This window comes from Eriocheir sinensis, chromosome 21 (genome assembly GCF_024679095.1).
Source record: "Eriocheir sinensis breed Jianghai 21 chromosome 21, ASM2467909v1, whole genome shotgun sequence".
Classification (NCBI taxonomy): Eukaryota; Metazoa; Arthropoda; class Malacostraca; order Decapoda; family Varunidae; genus Eriocheir; species Eriocheir sinensis.
In genome coordinates, this window is record NC_066529.1 from 15460918 (window position 1) to 15484299 (window position 23382).

General features: G+C 42.2%; 2 protein-coding genes across 6 annotated transcripts in view; one reads left to right on the forward strand and one right to left on the reverse strand.

Annotated features, from left to right (window-relative positions):
• LOC127001740 (mitogen-activated protein kinase kinase kinase 4-like) overlaps positions 1-23382 on the forward strand; it is a 61787-nt gene that overhangs the window by 33768 nt on the left and 4637 nt on the right. For all 4 annotated transcript variants that reach the window (XM_050866871.1, XM_050866870.1, XM_050866868.1 and 1 more), the window contains 5 exons: positions 21197-21384; positions 21503-21671; positions 22054-22176; positions 22444-22544; positions 23136-23315. In XM_050866871.1, coding sequence (XP_050722828.1) covers positions 21197-21384; positions 21503-21671; positions 22054-22176; positions 22444-22544; positions 23136-23315 — 761 coding nt within the window. The remainder of the gene's footprint in view (positions 1-21196; positions 21385-21502; positions 21672-22053; positions 22177-22443; positions 22545-23135; positions 23316-23382) is intronic.
• On the reverse strand, positions 726-19674 carry LOC127001742 (fibroleukin-like). 2 transcript variants are annotated; one of them, XM_050866880.1, is made up of 13 exons: positions 19524-19674; positions 19112-19220; positions 17485-17562; positions 16953-17389; positions 15945-16150; positions 15325-15466; positions 14997-15151; positions 11344-11477; positions 4420-4551; positions 3602-3734; positions 3216-3342; positions 2397-2582; positions 726-990 (listed from the first exon to the last, which is right to left on the reverse strand). In XM_050866880.1, the coding sequence occupies exons 2-13, from the start codon at positions 19211-19213 to the stop codon at positions 888-890; spliced, it is 1935 nt and encodes a 644-aa protein (XP_050722837.1). In that variant the 5' UTR covers positions 19214-19220; positions 19524-19674; the 3' UTR covers positions 726-887. The 2 variants fall into 2 exon arrangements, with proteins under 2 accessions (XP_050722837.1, XP_050722835.1); XM_050866878.1 differs by having other exon boundaries at positions 11344-11480.

Sequence of the window (23382 nt, forward strand, 5' to 3'; positions counted from 1 at the left end):
ACAGTCCTTGAACGGACTGTATTTATTTATTTATTTACATCCCTACCTATTGCGCCCGTAGGCTTTCTTCATGGGCCAGATGGTCGGCCCAAGCCTGTCGTGGTGCAGGCAAATTTTTTTTATAGTGGCGCCAGTTATGTTTGGCTCATGCTGCCCCCTGGAACTCATTCTTTAGTCACTGAACGGTTTCTTCTAGAGTCCGGGTTGATGGGTGGTCTTTTGGACAGCATATGGGTAGTCTTAGGCCACTCGGCGGTGACTGAAAAATCCCAGGTGGTAGTGTGGGGATTCAAACCGATGTTGCCCATTGCGCCATGAATGTGAGTCCAGCACGCTAATCACTCAGCCACCGCCTACCCTACCCTCTCTGGTGCTTCCTCGTTATTAACTCCTAAGGCACCAGCTCCTCCTCTCTGACAGTGGTATGCATAGTTTTCAAGACAGAGCCTTGATAAACTAAGCACTCCTCAAGGCATGTATCGCAATCAGTTGAGCAAAAGAGTGCACTTGTATTGGAGAGAGAGAGGAGGAGTTGGAAGGTGAGGGATTGAATGTGCTGCGAGGGAGTGTCAGAACAGGGAAATCTGGAGATGCTTTTGCAGTGGCCACCCTTTTGAGGAAAGTTCCCATGAAATAGATGGATATGTAAAAGGTAAACATACTTGTCTTGGATTTCACACTCCTTTTTCTGTTCTTGATGCGGAATTCAAGGAAGAAGCAGAAAATGCACTTGTACAAAACTATATTCTTAAGATACATAATCATAGCAACTAAATCTTAAATGTTGTAGCTAAGCTCTTTCTACTGGTGAACTTGAAAGAAAGAAATAATCAAGGTTGCTCTCCCTAATGTTGTTTTGGGAGAGGTAGAAATTTTGTGATCACTTCTTAAAGGTTGGGGTACTCAAAGGTCACATAAGGGTCCTGGTTGGGGTCAAAGTCGTCAGGGGAAGTTGTTGTGACCACCGCTACCTCCTGCATGTTGGGCACTCTAGAAACAGAAAGATCAGTCAATAACAGTTTGTAATTCTTCAGTGCATGAATTAGTGGAATAGCCTGGACCAGGAAGTTGTCCAAGCCTAATCAATTTAGATACAGAGTCAAGACCCCTCAAGCGTAGCTCATTTCCTGTATATAACAGCTAGGTAAATACACAGGTCCACTCCGGTAGCTCAATCGGCTAGAGTGCCACGCTTCAAGGCTTCATGGCCAAACAGGCGGTAGTTCGAACCCCGCTCAGGCCGGATTCTTTCTGTTGACTAGGAATGGTTACTGTTCCCCCTTGAGCAAGGGGGATGGGGTGTGTGGTGTGTGAGGTCCTGGCAGTACCCAGAGATCGACAATAATGAGCATGCACTTGCTCGTGTCGGGAGGGTACCTGCTGGCGAAAGCAAGTTCAACTCATGATCTGGCCGTGGTGAATTACACACACACACACACACACACACACAATGCTCCCCCAATAGATACATCGACCAGTGGAACAGCCTAGACAAAGATGTTGTTCAATCCAGAAACATAAATAAGTTTAAAGCAAAGTTTGACCAATTGAGACTTAGAGGCAGGACCACATGAGTGTAGCTCACTTCCTAAATATCACAACTAGGTAAATACACACATACAGGAAATCCCCTATATACGAAAGGGTTAGGGACTGAAAAAAAAAACTTGTTTTCGATTTTTTTATATTTATTAATTTTCCCCCCATAGGATTTAAAAAAAGGGGGGGAGGGGGGGAAAAAAAAAAAAAAAAAAAAAAAAAAAAAAAAAAAAAAAAAAAAATATAAATATATTTAAAATAAAATAATTAACTCTACATACAATCATAAATAATTAAAAAACATTAACCATTTCCTGTTCCTTTATTGTTAAATTAATGTATTACACATAATGAATTACACTCATTTCCCTATCCCCTCACTCATCACTTAACACTGCCACTTTAACATTCCCAATGTTTACTTCCGAGGTAAAGAAGTTTTTGACAAACCGAAACACCGAAACACGTACCCACCTTTCCCCCCACCCCCAACCCCCCCCCCTCCCCCCCACACCTCCACGCTTCTTCCCGCACGCTGGGGATGTGTTCAAGGATTTCGAGTGACTGCAAACTGGGATGGCTAGCAAGTGGAGGATGGACTAAGTGGAGGACATGGACTGGACACTCACCGCGTGGCGATCCTGCTGTGGTGCTGTCGGCTAGACATATTAAGCGGCGACCGATAACAGTATAAATAGTGGAAACTTTTCCTTTTACGAACCTTATCGTATACATGTCTTTCGTCAGCGCTTAATTGTCTTTATTTACTGTTCTCTATTTAAATTTTTTTATTTCGAGCTTTCGTATATCGGGGATTTCCTGTACACACAAACACACACACAAAGAAAAAAATTTACCTTGCTGTTTGGTTGTGCACATCTGCAAAGTCCCTGAAGACAGGTCGGTCAACTTTGCCTCCACGGCGCACCATCATGCTTGACTGCCAGAGGGAGTATTGGGGCCCCCGGAAGTCATACCAGTAGAGGCCAGTGTACTGATGCTCAGCTGGCACTGGGCCATGCAGGTACCTCCCATTCAGGTTGCTGAGGGGCCACCAGAGTGTTTTCATATGACTCCCAGTTCATAGTAAAATATACATTGCCTAGGGCTTTGTTATACTCTTCAAGTCTTCCTTGTTTGTTTACTATGAATTGTTAATGCAGCCATATTGCAAGAGAAATTCTTACATCAAACAAGCTGTGATAAGAATCATGTATTGGTATATTTATGCAGAAGGTAGTGAGGACAAACTGAATGATACTAAATTACAAGTAGTGGTCTTGGTTGTATTATTTTGCCCATGCAGTGACTGGCTGCCCATCAGATAAGATCAACAGCCAAGGACATGGCTTTCCACTTTTACATCAGTTGCTTTTGACATGATTATTTCCACTGGATTAGGCTTACAGGCCAGGTTCATCTTATCATTTCCATAAAAAAGTAATATGTATTTTCAGAAATTAATGCGTATCATTCTGTTTTAAAAAAGAATAATCACTGAAGAAGCAGTTATTATTGTTTTGAAGGAGAGAAGGATGATGGACTAGAAATAGGAGGAGCATCCAAAGTTGAAGTGTATAAAGACAAGTGGAGATTATTTTTCCTTGGCCATTCAGATGGCGAATCTCAAGGAGTAGCTTTCAGAATTTATGAGAAACAGGCATGCGGTTGCCTACCTTGTCTCACACGCACGATACCACCAGGCCCCCATGTGATCCCGGGCACAGCTTCGGTCAGGCCATGCGTCATTGTCCACATCCAAAGTGCTGAACCGCCGGCCAACATGGTAACGCAGTGAATCTCCTGCAGGAGAGATGAAAACAACAGAAATGATTCTCTGGGAATTTTAGTACTTAACAATTTATTGCATATTTTTTGTATCAAAGCTTGTGGACATATGCAAGAGTTCACAAGTTTCTTTGATTGAATCTTTAGGCAGACTCCTTACTCTTTCATGTGTAAAGTCTTAATTTGCATCTCCATTAAGCTGTGTGACACTTTAAGAGAATATTAATACTATGTTTAAGGCTGTGCACAAATGTAAGTATTTTGGATTCCTCACCTGCATCCCCACTGTACTGTCCGAGGATTTTGAGCGAGTAACCCTCCTGCTCAGGCCCAATGGCAAAGGCTGAGTAAAGTGCATGCCCCACCTGCTGGTCAAAGTCTGCCACATCCACTCGCAGCACTGACACCTGGAGCATATGAGCATATGTCGATGTTTTATATTTTCACTTGTTGTGCTTTCTTTGAGCAAGGTTATAAGTATGAAACCTGCTGAATCATTAAGTAGGTGTATTGCAAGGCTGTTTTCTCCTCATCCTTTACCCCTACTCACTCCTCTCCAAGCTTTCTTTACTTCATCCATGGTTACACTGTGAACTTCCAAGTTTATATAAAAAAAATCCTCTCCACCAACCTCCCACACTTATCACTGTACATTTTGGTGAAGAATGTTTCCTCCGTAATAAACGACATTGCCATTTTTTTTTTCTTTTTTTTCTGCCCTTCTTTAGAGTTTCTTCAATCTTAAGCATATGTCTGTTTTTGGTAAGATTTGTGGGCTGAGTCAGTTCAGTGAACTCCACTTTGTCTTTCTGATCAGTAGTCACTGGATATAAGATTATTAAGTACTGTTTCATCCTTTACTTTATCTGGATATCCAGTAAGAATAGTCACTGTAATTCATCGTCTCTCCATTGGAACTTTTTCCAGGGCCATTTCCTGTTCACTCTTTTTCAGAAAAATATGTTCATAACTAAGCCTGTTTGTTTCCACAAATTCAACAGGTTGATCTCCCCTTCCTTATACATTCCAAAATTATCAATTGCTTTTGTACCAACATATTTTGTTTTAAGAGAGCTAGAGCAGCACACTTACCTGTTGATTGGTCAGGAGGTGTATCTTCTCATTGCCCAGCCAGTACTCCCCGGCCACGTTGCCGAAGCCATGCTTGTAGTCCATCCATTCACGCAGGAAATCCACTGAGCCGTCCTCCCTCCTCTGTATCACCTGATGGAATGGAAATTAAGAAATACTGGATTGTTTGTTTTATTAATAGTCAGCTGATGAATTGGCCTTATCTCACAAATTAGTCGTAACACCTGCTCCTTGGAAGGTGTTCATGATAATAGTCTCCATTTGCTCATTCCAGTGTTTTCTATCCCTGTATACTCTGGTATTGATAAATTTTACAAATGTTGGGGAGTTTATGCAGATTTACTTGAAATAGATAAACAACTGATATGGGTGGATTGGGAAATTAATGTGTATTAAGAAACTGTGAATAAGTGACTGCAATTGTTAGATTTCTAAATTTGACAAATGTTGGACACGTTCTACAAGGCAGCTGAGAATGAGTGACTGAACTTCATAACTGCCCACCTTTAATAAGATGAATGTTATGGATTGTAGGGAGTAGGTTGGAAGACATCTACTGAAACGGGCATAAACCACTCCCGGTCAGATATAGATGGGAAGTGAGGAGGGTGCTGCAAGCCCACCAAAGACCCATCCCGTGTCCTCACTTTCTGTTTTCCTATTGTCTCATTAACACCAGAGAATAGTTCAACATGCTCTCTAAAGACAAATTCTCTCACTTTCCACACCACACTACATACACACAACACACACACCACTCCCTCAAAATTTATCAGAATTCAAAATGGCTGCAAATCACACTGCCTCGGGGTCCTCGTCGGGGGTGGGGTGGGGGGGGGGACACAAATGCCCCCCAGAGAGGACTCCCCTTTTGGATTCTGACCTGAGAGGTGTCTCGATGGCTATTTAAACTTTTCTTTATTAACTTCTGCAACATTTGCGGTCTTCGTTATAATTTCCATTCTGTGGAACACCATCTCTCCTCCTCTAAACCTCACCTTCTCTTCCTCAACAAAATGCAGGTTTCTGAGGCTACTGACAGTAATCTCTACTCTGTTCCCACGTACTCTATCTATCCTAAATTTAAGTTCAAAGCTGGATGTTACATCTACATACGCATTGACATCACTTGCTTTCGTGCCCACAACCTTGGTTCTTCAGAATTTTCCACCATCTGGTTAAGATTTAATTGTCATTCTATTACTAAATATGTTTGTACTGTTTATCTCTGATTTAACTCCATCAACTATGTAAAATTCTTTGACTATTTGAACTCTGATGGAGCACATCTTGACTCACACTCCCTTCGCTGAAATTTCCATCCTTGGAGATTTCAGTGTTCACCACCAGCTTTGGCTTTCACCCTCTATCACTAACCAGCCTGGTGAACAAGCCTGCAACTTTGCTCTCCTCAGTGATCTAGATCAGTTGGTTCAGCCTCTAAGCCTTCAGCTTATTCCATTAAACTGTTCTCTCTGTTGGGCTCCTCTGATCATAATCTTATTTCCGCATTCTGTCCTATCACTCCTGTATAGCCTCTGGATCCACTGAAGAGGCGATGCTTCTGGCATTTTGCATCAGTCGGTGGGACGACCTGTGGATGTACTTTTCTGATTTCCCATGGAATAATTACTGCTTCTAGGAGAGAGACCCCTCTGTGAGTGCCCAGCGCATTACGGAGGTGATTGTCTCCAGAATGGAGATACATTCCACGTACTTTCTCTACTCCTCATGCTAAAAACCTTGGTTCAATCACGCTTGTTCTTGTGCTATTAAAGATAGAGAGGCAGCTCACAAAAGGTACCAGAGCCTTCGCACTCCTGCTAATCACAATCTTTACATTTCTGCCTGGAATCGTGCCAAATCTATTCTTCAACTTAACCAAAAACACTTTCATCAATAGTAAATGCCAACACCTTGCCTTTTCTAATTCTTCCAGGGACTAATGGCACCTAGCCAAAAATACCTCTAATAATTTCACTCCTTCATCTTTCCCTCCTCTCCTTAACCCCTTCGCCTTCATCTTTCCCTCCTCTCCTTAACCCCTTCGCGCCGGATGTTCAAAAAGCCCGCCTGGCTGATATACGGCGTGCACGGCCGCGCACGGTAGCGCGCGGGAAACCTGAGCCGGCATGTATCTGCTTGTCGCCTCCGTACATTATGCTGCTGAAAGCCCTCATTACATGTATCCCGTATTTGCAAAGCAGCATACATGACGAGTCAACATATACCTGCTATGCATAATATAAATTGCGTCAATGCGAAATAAAAAAAAAGCGAAATAAAGAAAGGGAGAAAGGGGCAAGGGGGAAAGAAATAGAGAAAGCAGATGATTGTGTAGAGGAGGAAGAATGTCGAGAAATTATCAGCAAATACAACTCTGTTATCATCAGTCAGAGAGCTGCCAGATACTCCTTTGTCATCATAGACAATGTATGTGTGTACGTGTGTGTGTGTGTGTGTGTGAGAGAGAGAGAGAGAGAGAGAGAGAGAGAGAGAGAGAGAGAGAGAGATAGGCAAGGAGTGGTGGTGTTGGCACCTTGGTGTCTGGGAGAGAGAGAGAGAGAGAGAGAGAGAGAGAGAGGTGGGCGAGACGCACCGTTGCCAGATTATCGTACTCAGAGCCTCATATTTACCTATTTCTGAGCCATAGCAATGGCCAAAAGACACCAATAATTAATTATTGGTTCTTCTCCCCTGCACAGTTGCTGTCCATATACAGGGGCCTTGTCCGCCCTCGTATGGAGTATGCATCTCGTGTGGGGGGGCTCCACTCACACAGCTCTTCTGGACAGAGTGGAGGCTAAGGCTCTTCATCTCATCAGCTCTCCTCCTCATACTGATAGTCTTCTACCTCTTAAATTCCGCCGCAATGTTGCCTCTCTCTCTATCTTCTATCGATATTTCCACGCTGACTGCTCTTCTGAACTTGCTAACTGCATGCCTCCCCCTCCTTGGCCCGCTGCACTCGACTTTCTACTCATGCTCATCCCTATACTGTCCAAACCCCTTATGCAAGAGTTAACCAGCATCTTCACTCTTTCATCCCTCACGCTGGTAAACTCTGGAACACTCTTCCTTCATCTGTATTTCCTCCTGCCTACGACTTAAACTCTTTCAAGAGGAGGGTATCAGGACACCTCTCCTCCCGAAACTGACCTATCTTTCGGCCACTTCTTTGGATTCTTTTTAGGAGCAGTGAGTAGCGGGCTTTTTTTTTATTAATGTTTGCTTTTTGTGTGCCCTTGAACTGTCTCCTTTGCTGTAAAAAAAAAAAAAAAAAAATATAGGCAGTTATTGGGGTCGAGGAGGCAGTTTTTGGGTCGGAAATCAGCAAAAATAGGAGGCTGAATACGGCAATCTGACAACGTTGGCGAGACATGATGGTGTCGGCGCCTCGGTGTCTGAGAGAGAGAGAGAGAGAGAGAGAGAGAGCCAATGAGACTTCCTAATTTTAGACACAAGGCGGGAAGAAGGCGGTGCATACTGTAGCTCATTTTTTGTGATTGGTGGGAACAAGGATGGTGGGAGGGGCAATAGGATTTCAAGGACAGCATACGGCGTCTTTACTTAGTAACCAACACAAAGTACGGGACAACTCAATAGAAGAAGAAGCAGAATAGAAATATGACTCCTACGTAGGCGTCATCGTATATGCTACTGGGGCTTCATGACGCCTACGTAGGCGTCATCGTATTGAAAGGATTAACCCTGACGGCAGCACTGCCATCTGAGCTATCTCTAAGGCTGAACCCTTCACTCAAACTTTCTCTAAAAACTCCACTCTGGACAATTCTGGGCATATTCCTCCTACTCATCCCCCCTTTGACTCCACTGTGTCTGTTATTAATATTCTTTAGAATGATGTTTTCTATGCCCTCTCTGGCCTCAATCCTCAGAAGGCTTACAGACATGATGGAGTGCCTCCTATTCTTAAAATCTGTGTTTCCGTGCTAACACCATGCCTGGTTAAATTCTTTCGTCTCTGCCTTTCCTTCCTGCTGGAAGTATGCCGACATAAAGCCTGTGCCTAAGAGGGGTGACCACTCTAATCCTTCAAACTACCCTCCTATAGCTTTACTTTCTTGTCTTTCTAGAGCTTTTGAAACAATCCTTAACAGGAAAGTTCTTAAGCATTTATTGACTTTTGACCTTTCTAATCACCAGTATGGGTTCTGCAAGGGGCATTCTGCTGATGATCTTGCCTTCCTAACTGCCTCCTGATCATCCTCTCTTAGTCATTTCAGTGAAACTTTTGTTGTTGCCTTAGACATCTCGAAAGCTTTTGACAGAGTCTGGCACAAATCTTTGCTTTCCAAACTACCCTCCTACAGATTCTATCCCTCTCTCTGTACTTTCATCTCCAGTCTCCTTTCTGGCTGATCAATCTTTTTTGTGGTAGACGGTCACTCTTACCCTAAGGCCTAAACTTATTAACAGTGGTGTCCCGCAGGGCTCTGTCCTATCTTCCACTCTCTTTCTCTTTTTGTTGTTCATTGACGATCTTTCTAAAACAAACTGTCCTATCCATTCTTACACCGATGACTCCACTCTTCATTACTCAACATCTTTTGAGAGAAGACCCTCCGAACAGAAACTACATGATTCTAGGCTGGAGTCTGTAGAATGCTTAACCTCAGACCTTACTATCATTTCCAATTGGGTCAAGAAGAACTTGGTGTCCTTCAACGCCTCAAAAACTCAATTTCTCCACTTGTCAACTCAACACAATCTTCCAAACACATATCCCCTATTCTTCGATAACACTCATATGTCACCTTCATCTACAATGAACATCCTCAGCTTATCCTCAACTCAAAATCTCAACCTGAAACCTCATATCTCCTCTTTTACTAAATTAGCTTCCTTGAGGATAGGCATTCTGTATTGTCTCCGCCAGTTCTTTTCCCACTTCCAGATGCTATTTTATATACAGGGGCCTTGTCTGCCTTCGTATGGAGTATGCATCTTGTGGGGGGCTCCACACACACACAGCTTTCTTGGACAGAGTAGAGTCTACGGGTCTTCATCTCATCAACTCCCGTTCTCTTACTGACAGTCTTCTACCTCTTAAATTCCACTGCCATGTTGCCCTTTTCTATCTTCTATCAATATTTTCATGCTAACTCCTCTTCTGAACTTGCTAACTGCATGTCTTCCCTCCTCCTGCTGCCCCACTGCACTCAGATTTCTACTCTAGCTCATCCCTATACTATCCAAACCTTTATGCAAGAGTTAACCAGCATCCTCATTCTTTCATCCCTTACACATGGTAAACTCTGGAACCATCTTCCTTCATTTGTATTTCCTCCTGCCAATGACTTGAACATTTTTAACCCGGGAACACAAACCTGGGGTGCTGTCCACCCCACAAAAAAAAAAAACATTGGCAATTCTCCTGCATTAGCTCACAGCTCTTCTTGATCCTTGCCCGGGTTGGTCGAAGTTGCTCTCTTGGAGGTGTGTCCTGCATTAGCTCACAGCTCTTCAAGCGATCCTTGCGGGTTTGTCGAAGGTTGCTCTTGGAGTGCGCGTGTGTTTGGTGCTCCTTCTGTTGTTGATGTTATTCTTTGTACTATGTGCCACTGTTTCTTTAAAGAATTTTTTTATTTAATTTGAATTTTTATCTCAATTTTGGGAAAACTTGAAATTTCAGTATTTTCCATTATTTTTTTAGACCAGAAGAATTTAGTGAGTCAAGTAACTTTAACAACCAAAATGAAGAGGAAGGAGGCTAATTTCTGTTCAAAAATACAATTGTTTGAAAGGTTTCTCGATCCGAAAATAGGTTTGTGTATGTGACAAAACTGAAGGTTAAGAGGAGAGTACAGTCACCTCTTGATTAACACGAGTTTAAACAACACGTTTTTGATTTAACACGAGTTTATATTTAAGGAGATACGATTAACTAACGTGATATTTTCAATTTAATGCTGGTTTAATTGATGATGTCATGCTCGATGACGTCACATGCACCCACGCTACTGGGGTGCGTTTGAGAGAGCAACTTGGGCCGCCCCGGGCGCACAGACCACCCGGACCCCTCTATCAAACGCTTTTGTGCACCTCTCAGTTGAGCCTCGTCATTGCTATGGTAACGGTGTTTCACTGGCAGCAATATGGCGTCCGCTGCTCTCTCTCTGGCTGTTCTGGCAGCAAAATGGCGTCCGCTGATCTTCGTGATGACGTTTAAACAAGCATCATAAGCTGTTCTGGCCGACGAGCTCCTTGCAACAGAGGATGAAAAGGAAGCTGCAGTGGTTATGGTAGCACAGAGAGGTGAAATGCAATGGAAACACTTATATGTGTTTGTTTGGGCCACCATATTTACTGATGACGTCATCGCAGCACGGAGGCGCTCCACCTCTCCAAACCAGGCTGCAGCGGGTGGTCCGAGTTGGCAGCTCATGCTGCGGTGTCATGGGTTTGAGAGGAACGTGTGTTTTTGTTGTTTCCGTGACCTACTAATGTATTAATAATATGTTTTTTTAAGGTTAGAGTAACAAAATCCCTGAAATAGGCAGACTTTCCCAGTGTCCAGGAACGTAACCCCCCCTTATTACTATTGTTTCTTATGGGGAAATTATGTTTAAATAACACGATTTTAAATAACACAACATCTCCAGGAACGTAACCTTCATGTTAATCAAGAGGTGACTGTATCGGGACACCCCTTCTCCCAAAAATGACCTCTCTTTTGGCCACTTTTGAACTCTCTTTTTCATAGGGACAGTGATTAGCAGGCTTTTTTTATAGGCTGCTTTCTTTACTGAAATTATTTTTTAGAGGAATGTATTACTTTAAAATTCTAGATAGTAAATACAACTATTAGTTGTTTAAAATTATATGAAAAATAACATTGAATACCACTCACAGTAAGAAATCTTAATGCTAGTGGCACACAAAATGCTGAGGGATACTCACTGTCCATCCTCCACCATCAGTCTCCATGTCACAGTAGACAAAGAAAGGCTGTGGGGAGTAGTGCGGCTGAATGCTGTAAACCCCAGACTTTATCTTGCCCTGCTTCATGAGCTGCCAACAGTCCTCGGGTACTGCTGCTGAAAGAGCCACTCAGTAACAGTGCAGATGATGGAGGATAAAAGTTATGTATCATAGATTTTTTTTTTTTCTTTTTTTTCTATTAATGATAGAGGTGGACCTGTTCTACTATTATATATATATATATATATATATATATATATATATATATATATATATATATATATATATATATATATATATATATATATATATATATATATATATTTTTTTTTTTGTTTCTTCAGTCTATGAATCTCCCTCCTTATAAGCAAAGACATGAAAATCTCATGGAAAAAATGTTAATTGAACATCAGGTGTTTTAATATTATGGGGTAGCAATACTAATACAGTCAAACCTCGGTTTGCGAGTGCCTTAGTTTACAAGCATTTTGATTTATGATAAAAAAAATCCCACAAAAAATGCCTTGGTTTACAAGTGGTGACTTGGTATACGAGCATCCTGTCCCCCACCACTACCCCCTGGGTGGGGACACGGGCTATATGGAGGCCGTCAGGGTCGAGCACGTACGTCCTCAAAGTGACGGCTCATGAAGGGGAGGGGAGGATGCCGATAGACCGACTATCGGCTTACGTCAGCCTAGCCGACCAAGTCAGTCTTTCGACGAGGACTGGCGTGTCTCTCTGTACAGTCGAAGACGTTAGTGTGGGTTCCCTTTTTTTGCTGCAAGATGAAAGTGCTCAGAGCAGAAAACAATGGGAAGAGAGCCTCAGTTAGGGCTGCCATCTTGATCTAAAACAAATAAGGAACGCAACATCTCATCCTCCAATACAGAACGAATCCATATTTTAAGGAACGGATGGCAACCGTAAAATTTCTCTGGCCCGCCATGACTGACAGCCGCTGCCCGCTGCTGGTGAAGGCAAGAGGAAGGGGGGAGAGATGTTACGACGCGTATTTTACAGGTATTTCAGGACGACCCTTGACAAACATAATTTTATAGACTGGTTTTGTGGTTCACCGGAAAATGCGCTCACTACATTTTTAAAACACTGAATTTTATCTGCTTAACCATTCAGACAGGCAATACAGAACAAATTGCATTCCTTATTTTAAGGAAAGGGTGGCAAGTTTGCAACTCTAAGGCATCATCTGGCGATATATGGCCTTCTTGAACGACTCCCCATTCTTGAGACTGTTTTCACCTCCCTCCTGTAATCTGCCAGAGCACTCTATCTTGTCCATATGATTGGATAAATCAACAATATTTCTCACTTTGTCACTTAACAAGGACAACACATGTTAATTTAGTCACAGTTACGGGATCTACAGTTCATTAGAAGTATTTCTGTAGCTGCTTGGCATCATTGCATGCGATGGAGTTTCTTAAAACGTCCATTTTCTCTACAAAATATTGACAAATGGCATCATTTCAATTTCTTGTTTCTAATGATGATGATGATGTTTTCATACTGGGAAGTTCTTACTTATCATACAGTGATGCTTTAAAATGGTATGTGGTGCAGCAGTAACACAGCAATAACCTTGTGAACTCTATGTCCTCCTCGACCTGGCAGGGTTACCCATAGGATGGTCAGGGAATGATCATCACCATAGGCCTATGGAGGTGTTGCCAGCAAAACGGTGGCCGTACCCAGCTCCGCCGCAGCTTGCACAGGACCATCGATTCTTGCCAAGAATTGGGGGAATTCTTTAAAATCTGACAGACCAGAAGAAAAGCAAGAATTTCACAAGATTTTGGGTTAATTCTTGCTCGGTCTAGGGTAATTCTTGAACGCCATATGACGGCTCTAGTCTCAGTCCGCGTTGTAAACTCGTAGAAATAGCACCCGAGTGCTCGTGTCATGTTTTCAGCACTATAGTGTGAGTTCTTTGAGCTTTAACAATGTCCCCCAGAAAGATGATTGAAAGGGATGGTGTTGCAAAGAAGAAAACAGGAACGGTGGATACTATGCTCGCAAAAGGAATGGGGGGCAAGCCTCGGCATCTTGCATTCCCTCCTGGACGTGACTGACTCCCGTTCACCCTCCATCACGGATGATACGTCGAGTCAGCTTCACGTTGGTGGTCGAACGTAGTTCCGGTGCTTCGAGAATAGAGAAACTGCGGCTAATAAACCCCCAGGCGAAGCCTACCCCTCAAGCGTAACTAGCGGTTGCGGGAGTCTCTGTAACAACCCTAACACATTGATATGTGTTTCATATTATTTATCATCGCTATTTTGTTAGTAGAATAACTTTAATTCTGTAAAAAACATGTACAGTTGTCCCTCAAATAGTACGGGGGTTAGGGACCCAGGATCCCCATACTATTCGAAAATCCATATAAAATTAGTGCCCCCCTCAGAAACACTCCTGGGCTGTGTTTGAGAGAGGGAATTGGGACTCTCGGAACTTCCCGAGTGCTCTCAAATGCATGACGCGGCAGCACGAGTTGCCAACTTGGCACGCCTGCTGGCTCCCGGCTTTGAGAGGTGGAGCGCCTTCGTGCTGTGATGACGTCATCAGCAAATATGGCGGCCCAAACAAACACATATAAGTGTTTCAATTGCATTTCACCTCTCTGTGCCACCATAACCACTGCAGCTTCCTTTTCATCTTCTGTTGTGAGGAGTTCGTCAGCCAGGACAGCTTGTAATGCATGTTAAACGTCGCCAGGAAGATCAGCATACGCCATTCTGCTGCGAATGAGGCGCTGTTACCATAGCAATGGCGAGGCTTAGTAAAAGGACGGCCTTTATCTTCACTATTGCAGCACTCTTGGAGCACTGGCAGTTACTGCGGCAAGAATTTCTTTTACACTATTATTTTCAGGGTGTTGGCCCTGAGGGAGTAAGCCATTTCAAAGGCTGTAGTTGGGACCGAAAGGGACAACTACCTCCCGAACCAAGACCAAGACCAAGATGATAGATACATAAGAACATAAGAACACAAGAACAAATGGAAACTGCAAGAGGCCGAGTGGCATACACAGGGCGAACACTGCTCTCATTAACGTGGCATGCTCTCCCTACGGCAACGTAACTCATACCAAAACGTAACTTCTCTTAAGTCTGAATTCTTCTGCAAGGTGAACACCTATCTAGTACGCTTTGGGGTGCTTTCAGCGGGTGTTATGGTAGAACAGTGTTGCCATTCACGCCACGGCTACTTGGTGCGACGAGCGGAAAATTTAAAAATCCTAACAAAAATTCTTCCATGACAATCTGTATAAAACCGAAACCATACTATTGGAAACCATACTATTTGAGGGACGACTGTATTTTTTTTATTTTTTTATTTTTTTATCTTATTTTTTTTTTAGATATGGGACGCATTAATGGGATTTACATTAATGTCAATCGGGAAATTTGTTTTGGTTTACAAGTGTTTTGGTGAGTGAGCAACATTCCGGAACGAATTAAACTTGTAAACCGAGTTTTGACTGTACATACTGTCTCCTGATATGATTAACTATCAAGCTTCCTGTGCTAAGTCTCTAAAAGCAATGCAGACAAAGTTACAAAATATTTTTGCACCAGTCAATAAACACTAAAACTTGTGCTATTGCATACCTTTGCGTGAGGAGGCTCGTCTTGATGTAGCCGGCGGTGGCACCATCACCATCTTAGCTAGCAGGGACACAGCGGAGTCTTGGCTCCTCAGCTCATTCAGGTTCTCATACAGGTATTGTTTGGTCACCATCTTCTCAGCTAAGTGCGTTAAATTTCTGCAAGAAAAGCATCAGCAAAAACAAATAAATCAATTGCCCCTACCTATTTATTCTCCTCTACTTGTTGAGGTTTACCTACAAATATTGCTCAGTCATCATTTCCTATTTTATTTCTCATTGCTCAAAAAGTTAGAATTAATTATCTCCTCACTAATAACTGCAATGCTTACTGTGCAATCATATTGAGGGCTGTCAGGTTCTTGGTTAGCTGTTCTGTATTATCTTTGACTTGATCTGTTGATGTCCTCAGCTCCTGAACTGCTCCTAGCATGGATTGCATCTTCAGCCCATTCACCTCATTCCCTCTCTGATCTGATGAAATTGATTATTGAAATATTTAGTCCATGGGTAGTTGACAGGCATGTATTAATGGTCTGCTTGCTGTGATATTTTTAAACAAGAGGGTTTGTTTCTTTTAATGTTGAATGTAAATATTTATGTTTATAATTATATGAACAAGATAAATGTAAGAAATGTGTATTGAAAGTTTCCTGCAAGGTGGGAGGGCTAACAAACTAACTAATGGGGAGCATACTACCGGGGGCACATTGCTTCACTCACTCACCCGCCGGTCCCCTGAGCAAGCTCCCATGTAGCTGCAGGAAGAGGGCAGTGTATTATAAAGTTTGAGAGTAGAAGAATGTGAGAGTGATAGGACTTGAACACTTTAAGACAGAGTGTATGATCTGGAACAGTGAAAAACTTAGTTTGTTATTTTACAGAAGATATTAAAAAGAGCAGTCATAATAGTGGATGAAATAAGATCAAGGTGAATGTAAACTGAACTCACCAGACTCCTTCGGGATGTTGGCAATAGCAACCTTGAGGTCACTGTATTGTTGCCCAAGTCCCATGATGCTGGTCTTGATGGAATCCAGATGCTCATTAACCTGGTCGAGCTCAGCATCAGTTGTCTCCATGCGATGGCGCACAGCATTCCCGAGGTCACTAGTGACACTCTTGCGCTCCTCGGCCTGAAGCTCCAGTTTTGTCAGTCTTGGTATCGTTGGTTTGTGGGGGAAATTTATCAAAAGTAGTTGTTTACAGTTAAACAAAATGTAAGTTAATTTTTGTTCCCTTTGTCATAAACCTGTTTCCTTATGGGTCTAATGTTGAGAAATATCATCTGAACCATGTGCCCTTGCTTGGTGTCACAACTTTATATATTAGAACCTGTGGGAATAATTGTGTCTTTTTCATCATTGCCCTGTTTCCACAAGATACAAAACTAAAAGCTCTCCTAAACTTGACCAGCAATGGTTGAAAAGTTTTAAACCCTAACATTGTGGGCCAGGGTATTTCACAACAACTTTCCAGGAGGCATAACATGACTATGTGTTTTTTGATAACTGCCATAATCCTGCAAGTATTTGAGATTTGAATTGTGTATTTTTCCTCATGATTGTATCATGTTTTCCATATTTCTCTTGCCTGGCCCAACATAGAATTTTTTATAATTGCAAGTAAAATTAATTCACATTTGCCACTTAAGATTATTCATAGCAATATGCAAAATATTTGCAAGTGCTTCATATGGCTCCAAATTTCATATGTATGGAAATTGAAGTTTTGTAGGATACCATTTCTTTTTACATTTTAAAAAGCATATTATGCATTAACATTACATTTGAGCTCTGCAGTTTAGTCTCAGGAAAACATTATGACAAGCTGTTCCCTTTGACTTACTAAAATAAGCAGCATATCCTCTCAGCATCCTATTTAAGCCTCTCAGAATTAATTAACCATTGGCTCATTTAAGGATTGTTTTTTGTTGCATTCCCTTCCCAGTTATACTGACCTATAGTTGATGGTGCTTATCCTCTCAGTCTGTTGCCTCTGCAGCACCTCAATCCCAGTTAGTCTGTCTCCAAGTCTTTGGAGCAACAAGATCATGGCATTGGAGTGACTCTGACTGATGTCTGTGTCCAAGGAGCTTGCAGTGTCCCTGTTGTTATCACTGTTGTTGCTGTAATCACCACTCCCTTGCTGTTGTGGTCTCCTTCCTCCCCCCCGTTGCCTTCCACCTCCACCTTGTCGAAGACCCCTGCCACTTTGTCTCCTTCTCCCTCCACCACCTCCAGTATGCTGACGATTTAACACACTTTGTTGTCTGTCACCACCCCCTCCTCCCCCACCACCTCTGTGAGTGATTGATGAGTCATTGGTGAAACGTTGACCATCTTCACGAGCTTGACTAATTTGATCATTGCTCTGTTGTGGCAGATCACCTGAAAACTAAAAGGCAGAGTCAGAAGGTATTGTTAGTGTCATATTGTTAAGGTGTCAATGAAATATCATGGAAACAGACAAAATGCTGAATATTAACTAACCTGATTTGGCTGGTAAGTAAAAAGATTGATGGTGCGTTCATGGCCGGGTTCATCTTCCACTCCCACTGGAAACTCACCCTGTTTGAGAGTTACTTGGTGTTCACAGGGATTATCATTACTCGTGTGTTAAAAAGATATTGTTTCTGTCAGTCTCAAGTTTCATATCTTTAAGTCCTAATTCTAATGGCTTTTTTAACTCTAGGATCACCCACAATGGAGTAAGGAAATAAAAACACATCTACGCTTGAAAGTGGCATTTTTAGGGACATGAAAGCTGGGTGTTGGAATTTTACTGTCAATCTAGTTTACAAGTAAAAGAAATCCTTAATGCATCTGGTTATTTAGGCATATAAAGTAGATGTAGTTTTTTTAAGTCTATCTATCTATATCTCCGACACCCTCTTCTGTCATGGAAACTTTCTTACAGAGGGTGGCTATCGCAGAAGTGTCTCCATCTCATATTGTTCTGGCACTTCCTCTGAACACACTCAATCCTGCTATTTCCAACACTCTTGCTCAAATATATGCTCACCCTATTGATTCACTTCACAGGTGGTCTTCCCTTGACACTCCCTCCCTTAGCCATTCCCTCATTATACTCTTCAAAAATTCAAAGAGGGATTTGAGAAATACAATAATAGTACCAACCCTCACATATGCAAGTGAAACGTGGGCCTGGAATGAAAGGCAGAGGTCTAGAGTGCAGGCAGTGGAAATGAGTTATTTGAGGAGTGCTTGTGGTGTGAGTAGAATGGATGGAATGAGTAATGAAATTGTGTATGAGCATTTTGGAATGGGTCACAGGGGTGAAGGGAAGAAGTGTGGAGTGGTGGAAGAAGTGAAGCGACAGACTTTAAAGTGGTTTGGCCACATGGAGTGAATGGAGGAGAGTAAGATGACCAGAAGGGTTTATGTGAGTGAGATAAAGGGAGGGAATGCTAGAGGACAACCTCCAGTGAAGTGGAGGGATAGGGTGCAAGAGTATGTTAGGGAGAGGGGGGAAAGATCTTTGAGAAACTTTGAGCAGGCAAGGAGGGAGTGTCTGGATAGAGAAAGTTGGAAGCTCTTCTGCCGTGGCCATCCCCTGGTGGGAGCTCCTAGGAGCAGGCGTCAATGAAATGATGAATGATGATGAAAAATTAATTCTCATCACATGTCCAAACCATCTCAGCGTACCATGCTTAGCATGCCTCACTCATTTGACCACTCCACAATCCATTCCCTTTGCTGTCACACCTGTACCTAACCTCTCATACATACTTTCATTATTTTTTCCATCCCATCCTGAAATACCACATGCGCCTCTTATATAAATAATTTCCACTGCACATATTCTCGATTTCTGTTCTGCATTCCATGTCCATGTCTCTGATACTTATGACAGAGTTAGCAGGATAATACTGTTCCTTATGCCCCTCTTTACCCCCATGCTTACACTTCTTCCTCTCATAACTCATGAGTTATGAGAGTATGATGAAGTTGTAGCAGATGTTCATGAACCCAAGTTTCTTACTAGATATTTTGTAAGCCTTTGGCCACATAATTTTTTACTTCTTTGAACCTATAATCTTGTGAATTTGCCAAACCAGTTTGCTACATTGTGAGCCTCATGTCTGAAGCCACTCACCTGTTGAGACTGGACACGGGAATGGTGGTGGTGGTGGTCGGTGTTCTGCCCGCTGACCACCACCACTGCTGCCACCACCCACGCTGTTGTTGCCGCCCACATGTCTCAACTGTGTGTGTTGGATAACCACATCAGCACTCCACCTCATTCACTTTTTGACTCATGACTCAGTACATCTTTTCACACAGCATCATCTCATAACAGTAATTTTAATGTTATAAATGTTTTCCCATCAACAGTATATATTTATGAGAAGAAAGGAGTTAAAGGTGTAGGAGTGAAAAAAATATTGTTAAGATGGCAATATATAGAATATTCCCAGCCTGCAAGCACTACAATTCCCAAAACACACACACACACACACACACACACACACACACACACACACACACACACACACATATGCAGTAACCTTAACAACTCAGCCTGCCCTCCTCAGTATTTGTTGGTCTTGAGGGAGTGAATGGCAACAAAAAGGGAGTGCCTGGGGGGGGAGGACCGGGACATCTGGGGAAGTAATCAAGGCAGCACTTTGCCAGCCTCCCACACACCACCCAACAGAGGCCACCCAGCATCTCTGACTTGAAGATTGATATATATATATATATATATATATATATATATATATATATATATATATATATATATATATATATATATATATATATATATATATATATTTATTTATTTATTTGCATTTATTCTCTCTCTCTCTCTCTCTCTCTCTCTCTCTCTCTCTCTCTCTCTCTCTCTCTCTCTCTCTCTCTCTCTCTCTCTCTCTCTCTCTCTCTCTCTCTCTCTCTCTCTCTCTCTCTCTCTCTCTCTCTCTCATATATATATATATATATATATATATATATATATATATATATATATATATATATATATATATATATATATATATATATATATATATATATATATATATATATATATATATATATATATATATATATATATATTCATATTTGTTTATTTGCATTTATTCTCTCTCTCTCTCTCTCTCTCTCTCTCTCTCTCTCTCTCTCTCTCTCTCTCTCTCTCTCTCTCTCTCATATCCACAAGATTGGAAGAGAGCAAACATAGTACTGATGTTTAAGGAGGCAAGAGAGAGGACCCATTGAATTACAGACCAGTATCACTCACTAGTGTGGTTGCGAAGATAGGTGAGAGACTGGTTAAAAACAGGTGGTCATATTTCTTAGAAAGTGAGAAAATTATCTTGGATTGCCAGTTTGGATTCAGGAAAGGGAGGTCTTGTGTCATCAACTTGTCGTGTTACTACTCAAGGGTGATACACTTAATACAGGAGAGAGAAGGCTGGGCAGATGGAGTGTACTTGGATTTGAAAAAGGCATTCGACAAAGTACTGCACAGAAGACTAATTTGGAGAATTAAAAATATGGGTGGAGTGGGTGATGGATTGACTAAGTGGCTGGAGGACTTCCTAACTAACAGGGAAATGAGGATGATAATCAGGGACAGGGTTTTCAACTGGTGCCCTGTGATGAGTGGAGTCCCACAAGGTTTGGTGTTGGTACCAATAATGTTTGCTGTTTATATAAATGATATGGTGGATGGAGTGTCCAGCTATGTGAGTTTGTTTGCAGATGATGCAAAGCTATTGAGATGTGTGGATAATGTGAAGGACTGTGAGGCATTGCAAGGGGGCCTGGATAGAATATGGGAGTGGAGTGGTACATAGCAGATGGAGTTCAGCCTTGGGAAATGTAAAAAAATGGAGATGGTATGTAGTATATTATTAGGGGAGAAAGCCTTAGCAGAGCAAAAAATATAAAAGGCCTGGGAGTGATGGTACAGGATAACCTTTCCCCTGAAAAGCATATAAACAAGATAATTGGAAAATGTTTTAGGTAGCAGCTAAACAAAGTTGTATTCAACTACATGAATGAGGAGAAGCTAAATATGTTGATAACAGCTGTGATAAGATCAAGACTGGAATATGCTGCCATGGTGTGGTCAGCTTACCTTGAAAAAATATACAACAGAAAATTATACCATGACTGACAAATTTCACTTGTTTGTAATTTTCAAACAATCTCACATCATTTTCTTTCTCCACAGGTGCAGGAAGATTTGGCAAGGTGTACACAGCAGTGAACAACAACTCAGGTGAGCTGATGGCCATGAAGGTGCTGCCTCTGCAACCCAACGACCACCGCTCCATCCGCCGGGTGGCCGATGAGTTCCACATTTTTGAAGGCATCAGTCATCCTCACCTGGTCAAGTGTTATGGTGTTGAAATACACAATGTAAGAGTATTGCTGAGCAGTCGTCCTTTGAAGTATTTATGGCATCTAGTGATTTCTAACTTGAAAGATTTGACTTGTATGAAGATAAGTACTCAGTTAACAGCCTCACCCCACACAGGATGAGATGCTTATGTTCATGGAGTACTGCGATGAAGGTACACTGGAGAGCCTGGCCACCAGCACTGAGACGGGACTGCCTGAGGAGCTGGTGAGAAAGTACACACGGCAGCTCCTCGAGGCCGTACACACACTGCATGAACATGGCATCGTGCACAGGGACATCAAGGGTGAGACTTATAACCCTGACTATGTTTTCTCGATGAAGTGTTGGGTGTTGTTTTTATGTGATTTCTTTTTTATACTCACCTGTCAGCATAGTTCAACCCTTTAGATTTTGTTTGAGGAAAATGGAGTAGTAGGAGGCCCTCATAAGTGAAAATGGGTGAAGATTGTGAGATGGCAGCACTAATAAACCCTTTATTCATATATTCTTGTGTCATGCTGATATTATTTTCATTGATAACAGCATTTTTCAGGCACCAATTAGACATTATTGGAGAGATGCCACTGTACAGCCTTTTAACACTGTGCTTTTTATCTTCCTGCAAAAAAGACATTAGTATGTGCAGACAATAGATAAATACCTAACTTTACCTCCCATAATTACAGGGGCCAACATTTTCTTGACGGAGGAGGGGAATATCCTTAAGCTGGGAGACTTTGGATGTGCAGTGAGGCTGCGTGGACATCAGACAGAAGTTGGGGAGCTGGCTGGCATTGTAGGGACCCACGGTGAGTGAGAGCAGGAAGACTCCTCCCACTGTACTCTCTTTATTAAGTGGTGTGATGCAGTGCCATGAATTTTATCACATTACAACCATGAGGAAATTTAACAACATTGATTAATCAGTCTGATTCAGTCATTTGTCTTTCCCTGCATTATCCCTCAATCCTTACTACTCCTTGTCTCTATAGCTTAAACCTCACAAACCTGTGCTTTCCTGTTTACTCACAATTTCATCACTACTCATACCGCCTTTTTGTATTTCCTTGGTTCAGCTTACATGGCTCCAGAGATCTTCCAGTCAAGTGAGGGCCACGGAAGGGCAGCTGATGTGTGGTCTGTGGGCTGTGTTGTGATTGAGATGGCCACGGGCAAGGTAAGGAGGATTGGAGCTTTAGGATCCCTGACTGTTTTATCTGATGTCTTCCATAGAATAGATCAGTGTTTATTGAAGCAGATCATGGGGATGATTGGAAGACTGAAAAAAAAAAAAAAAATGGAGACAGTGTGTGGAGGAAGATATGAGAAAGATGATAAGAGAAGAGTCATGTCATGAGTGGGAGAGACTCATAGCCCATTCAACCCCATAAGGGAAAATAAGGACGTTAAACAAGAAGATAATTATGGGGGATAATCGAAGTAGCTGAATTGAAATAAGAGAGAACATTACTCTTTTACTCATTTACTGTCATTGTGGCTGTACTTAACTGTATGCTGAGTCTCCCATTTATTTAGTTGTTAAGGTTGTAACAAATTAGTTCTGTTTTGAATAATCATGGAGGCTGAACTTTACCTCACTGCATTCTCTCCTAGCACCCCCCCTTTTACTTGTGCCACACTTAATCTTCCAGTAGCTGGCTGTGCATCACCCTGTTATGGGATTATTGAGGCTGTTCTTAATTCCATCTGTTTCTCTAATACTATATCAAGGCTCTTCCTGAAACACACTAACCCTCTCCCTCAACAGCGTCCTTGGCCTGAATATGACAGCAGTGTACAGATAATGTTCCGAGTGGGCATGGGACAATCTCCAACCATCCCCAAGCAGCTGTCTGAGGAGGGACATGAGTTCCTGGCGAGCTGCTTCATCCACGACCCCAAGAGCCGGGCCACCACTGCACAGCTGCTTGACCACACATTTGTCAAGGTTGGTGTAACTTTTCCTCAGGACAAACTGTAGGATATACATTATATCAGTGTGTGTGTGTGTGTGT

What these genes read in the sequence shown, in the direction of transcription:
- LOC127001742 (XM_050866878.1), bottom strand. Translation starts at nt 19,213, where the DNA reads ATGTGGGCGGCAACAACAGCGTGGGTGGTGGCAGCAGTGGTGGTGGTC. An exon ending in CCCGTGTCCAGTCTCAACAG is followed by an intron (nt 17,563 to 19,111) that starts GTGAGTGGCTTC and finishes ACTCTCAAACAG; the next exon opens with GGTGAGTTTCCAGTGGGAGT. An exon ending in ACAGTACAGTGGGGATGCAG is followed by an intron (nt 3,343 to 3,601) that starts GTGAGGAATCCA and finishes TCTCTCCTGCAG; the next exon opens with GAGATTCACTGCGTTACCAT.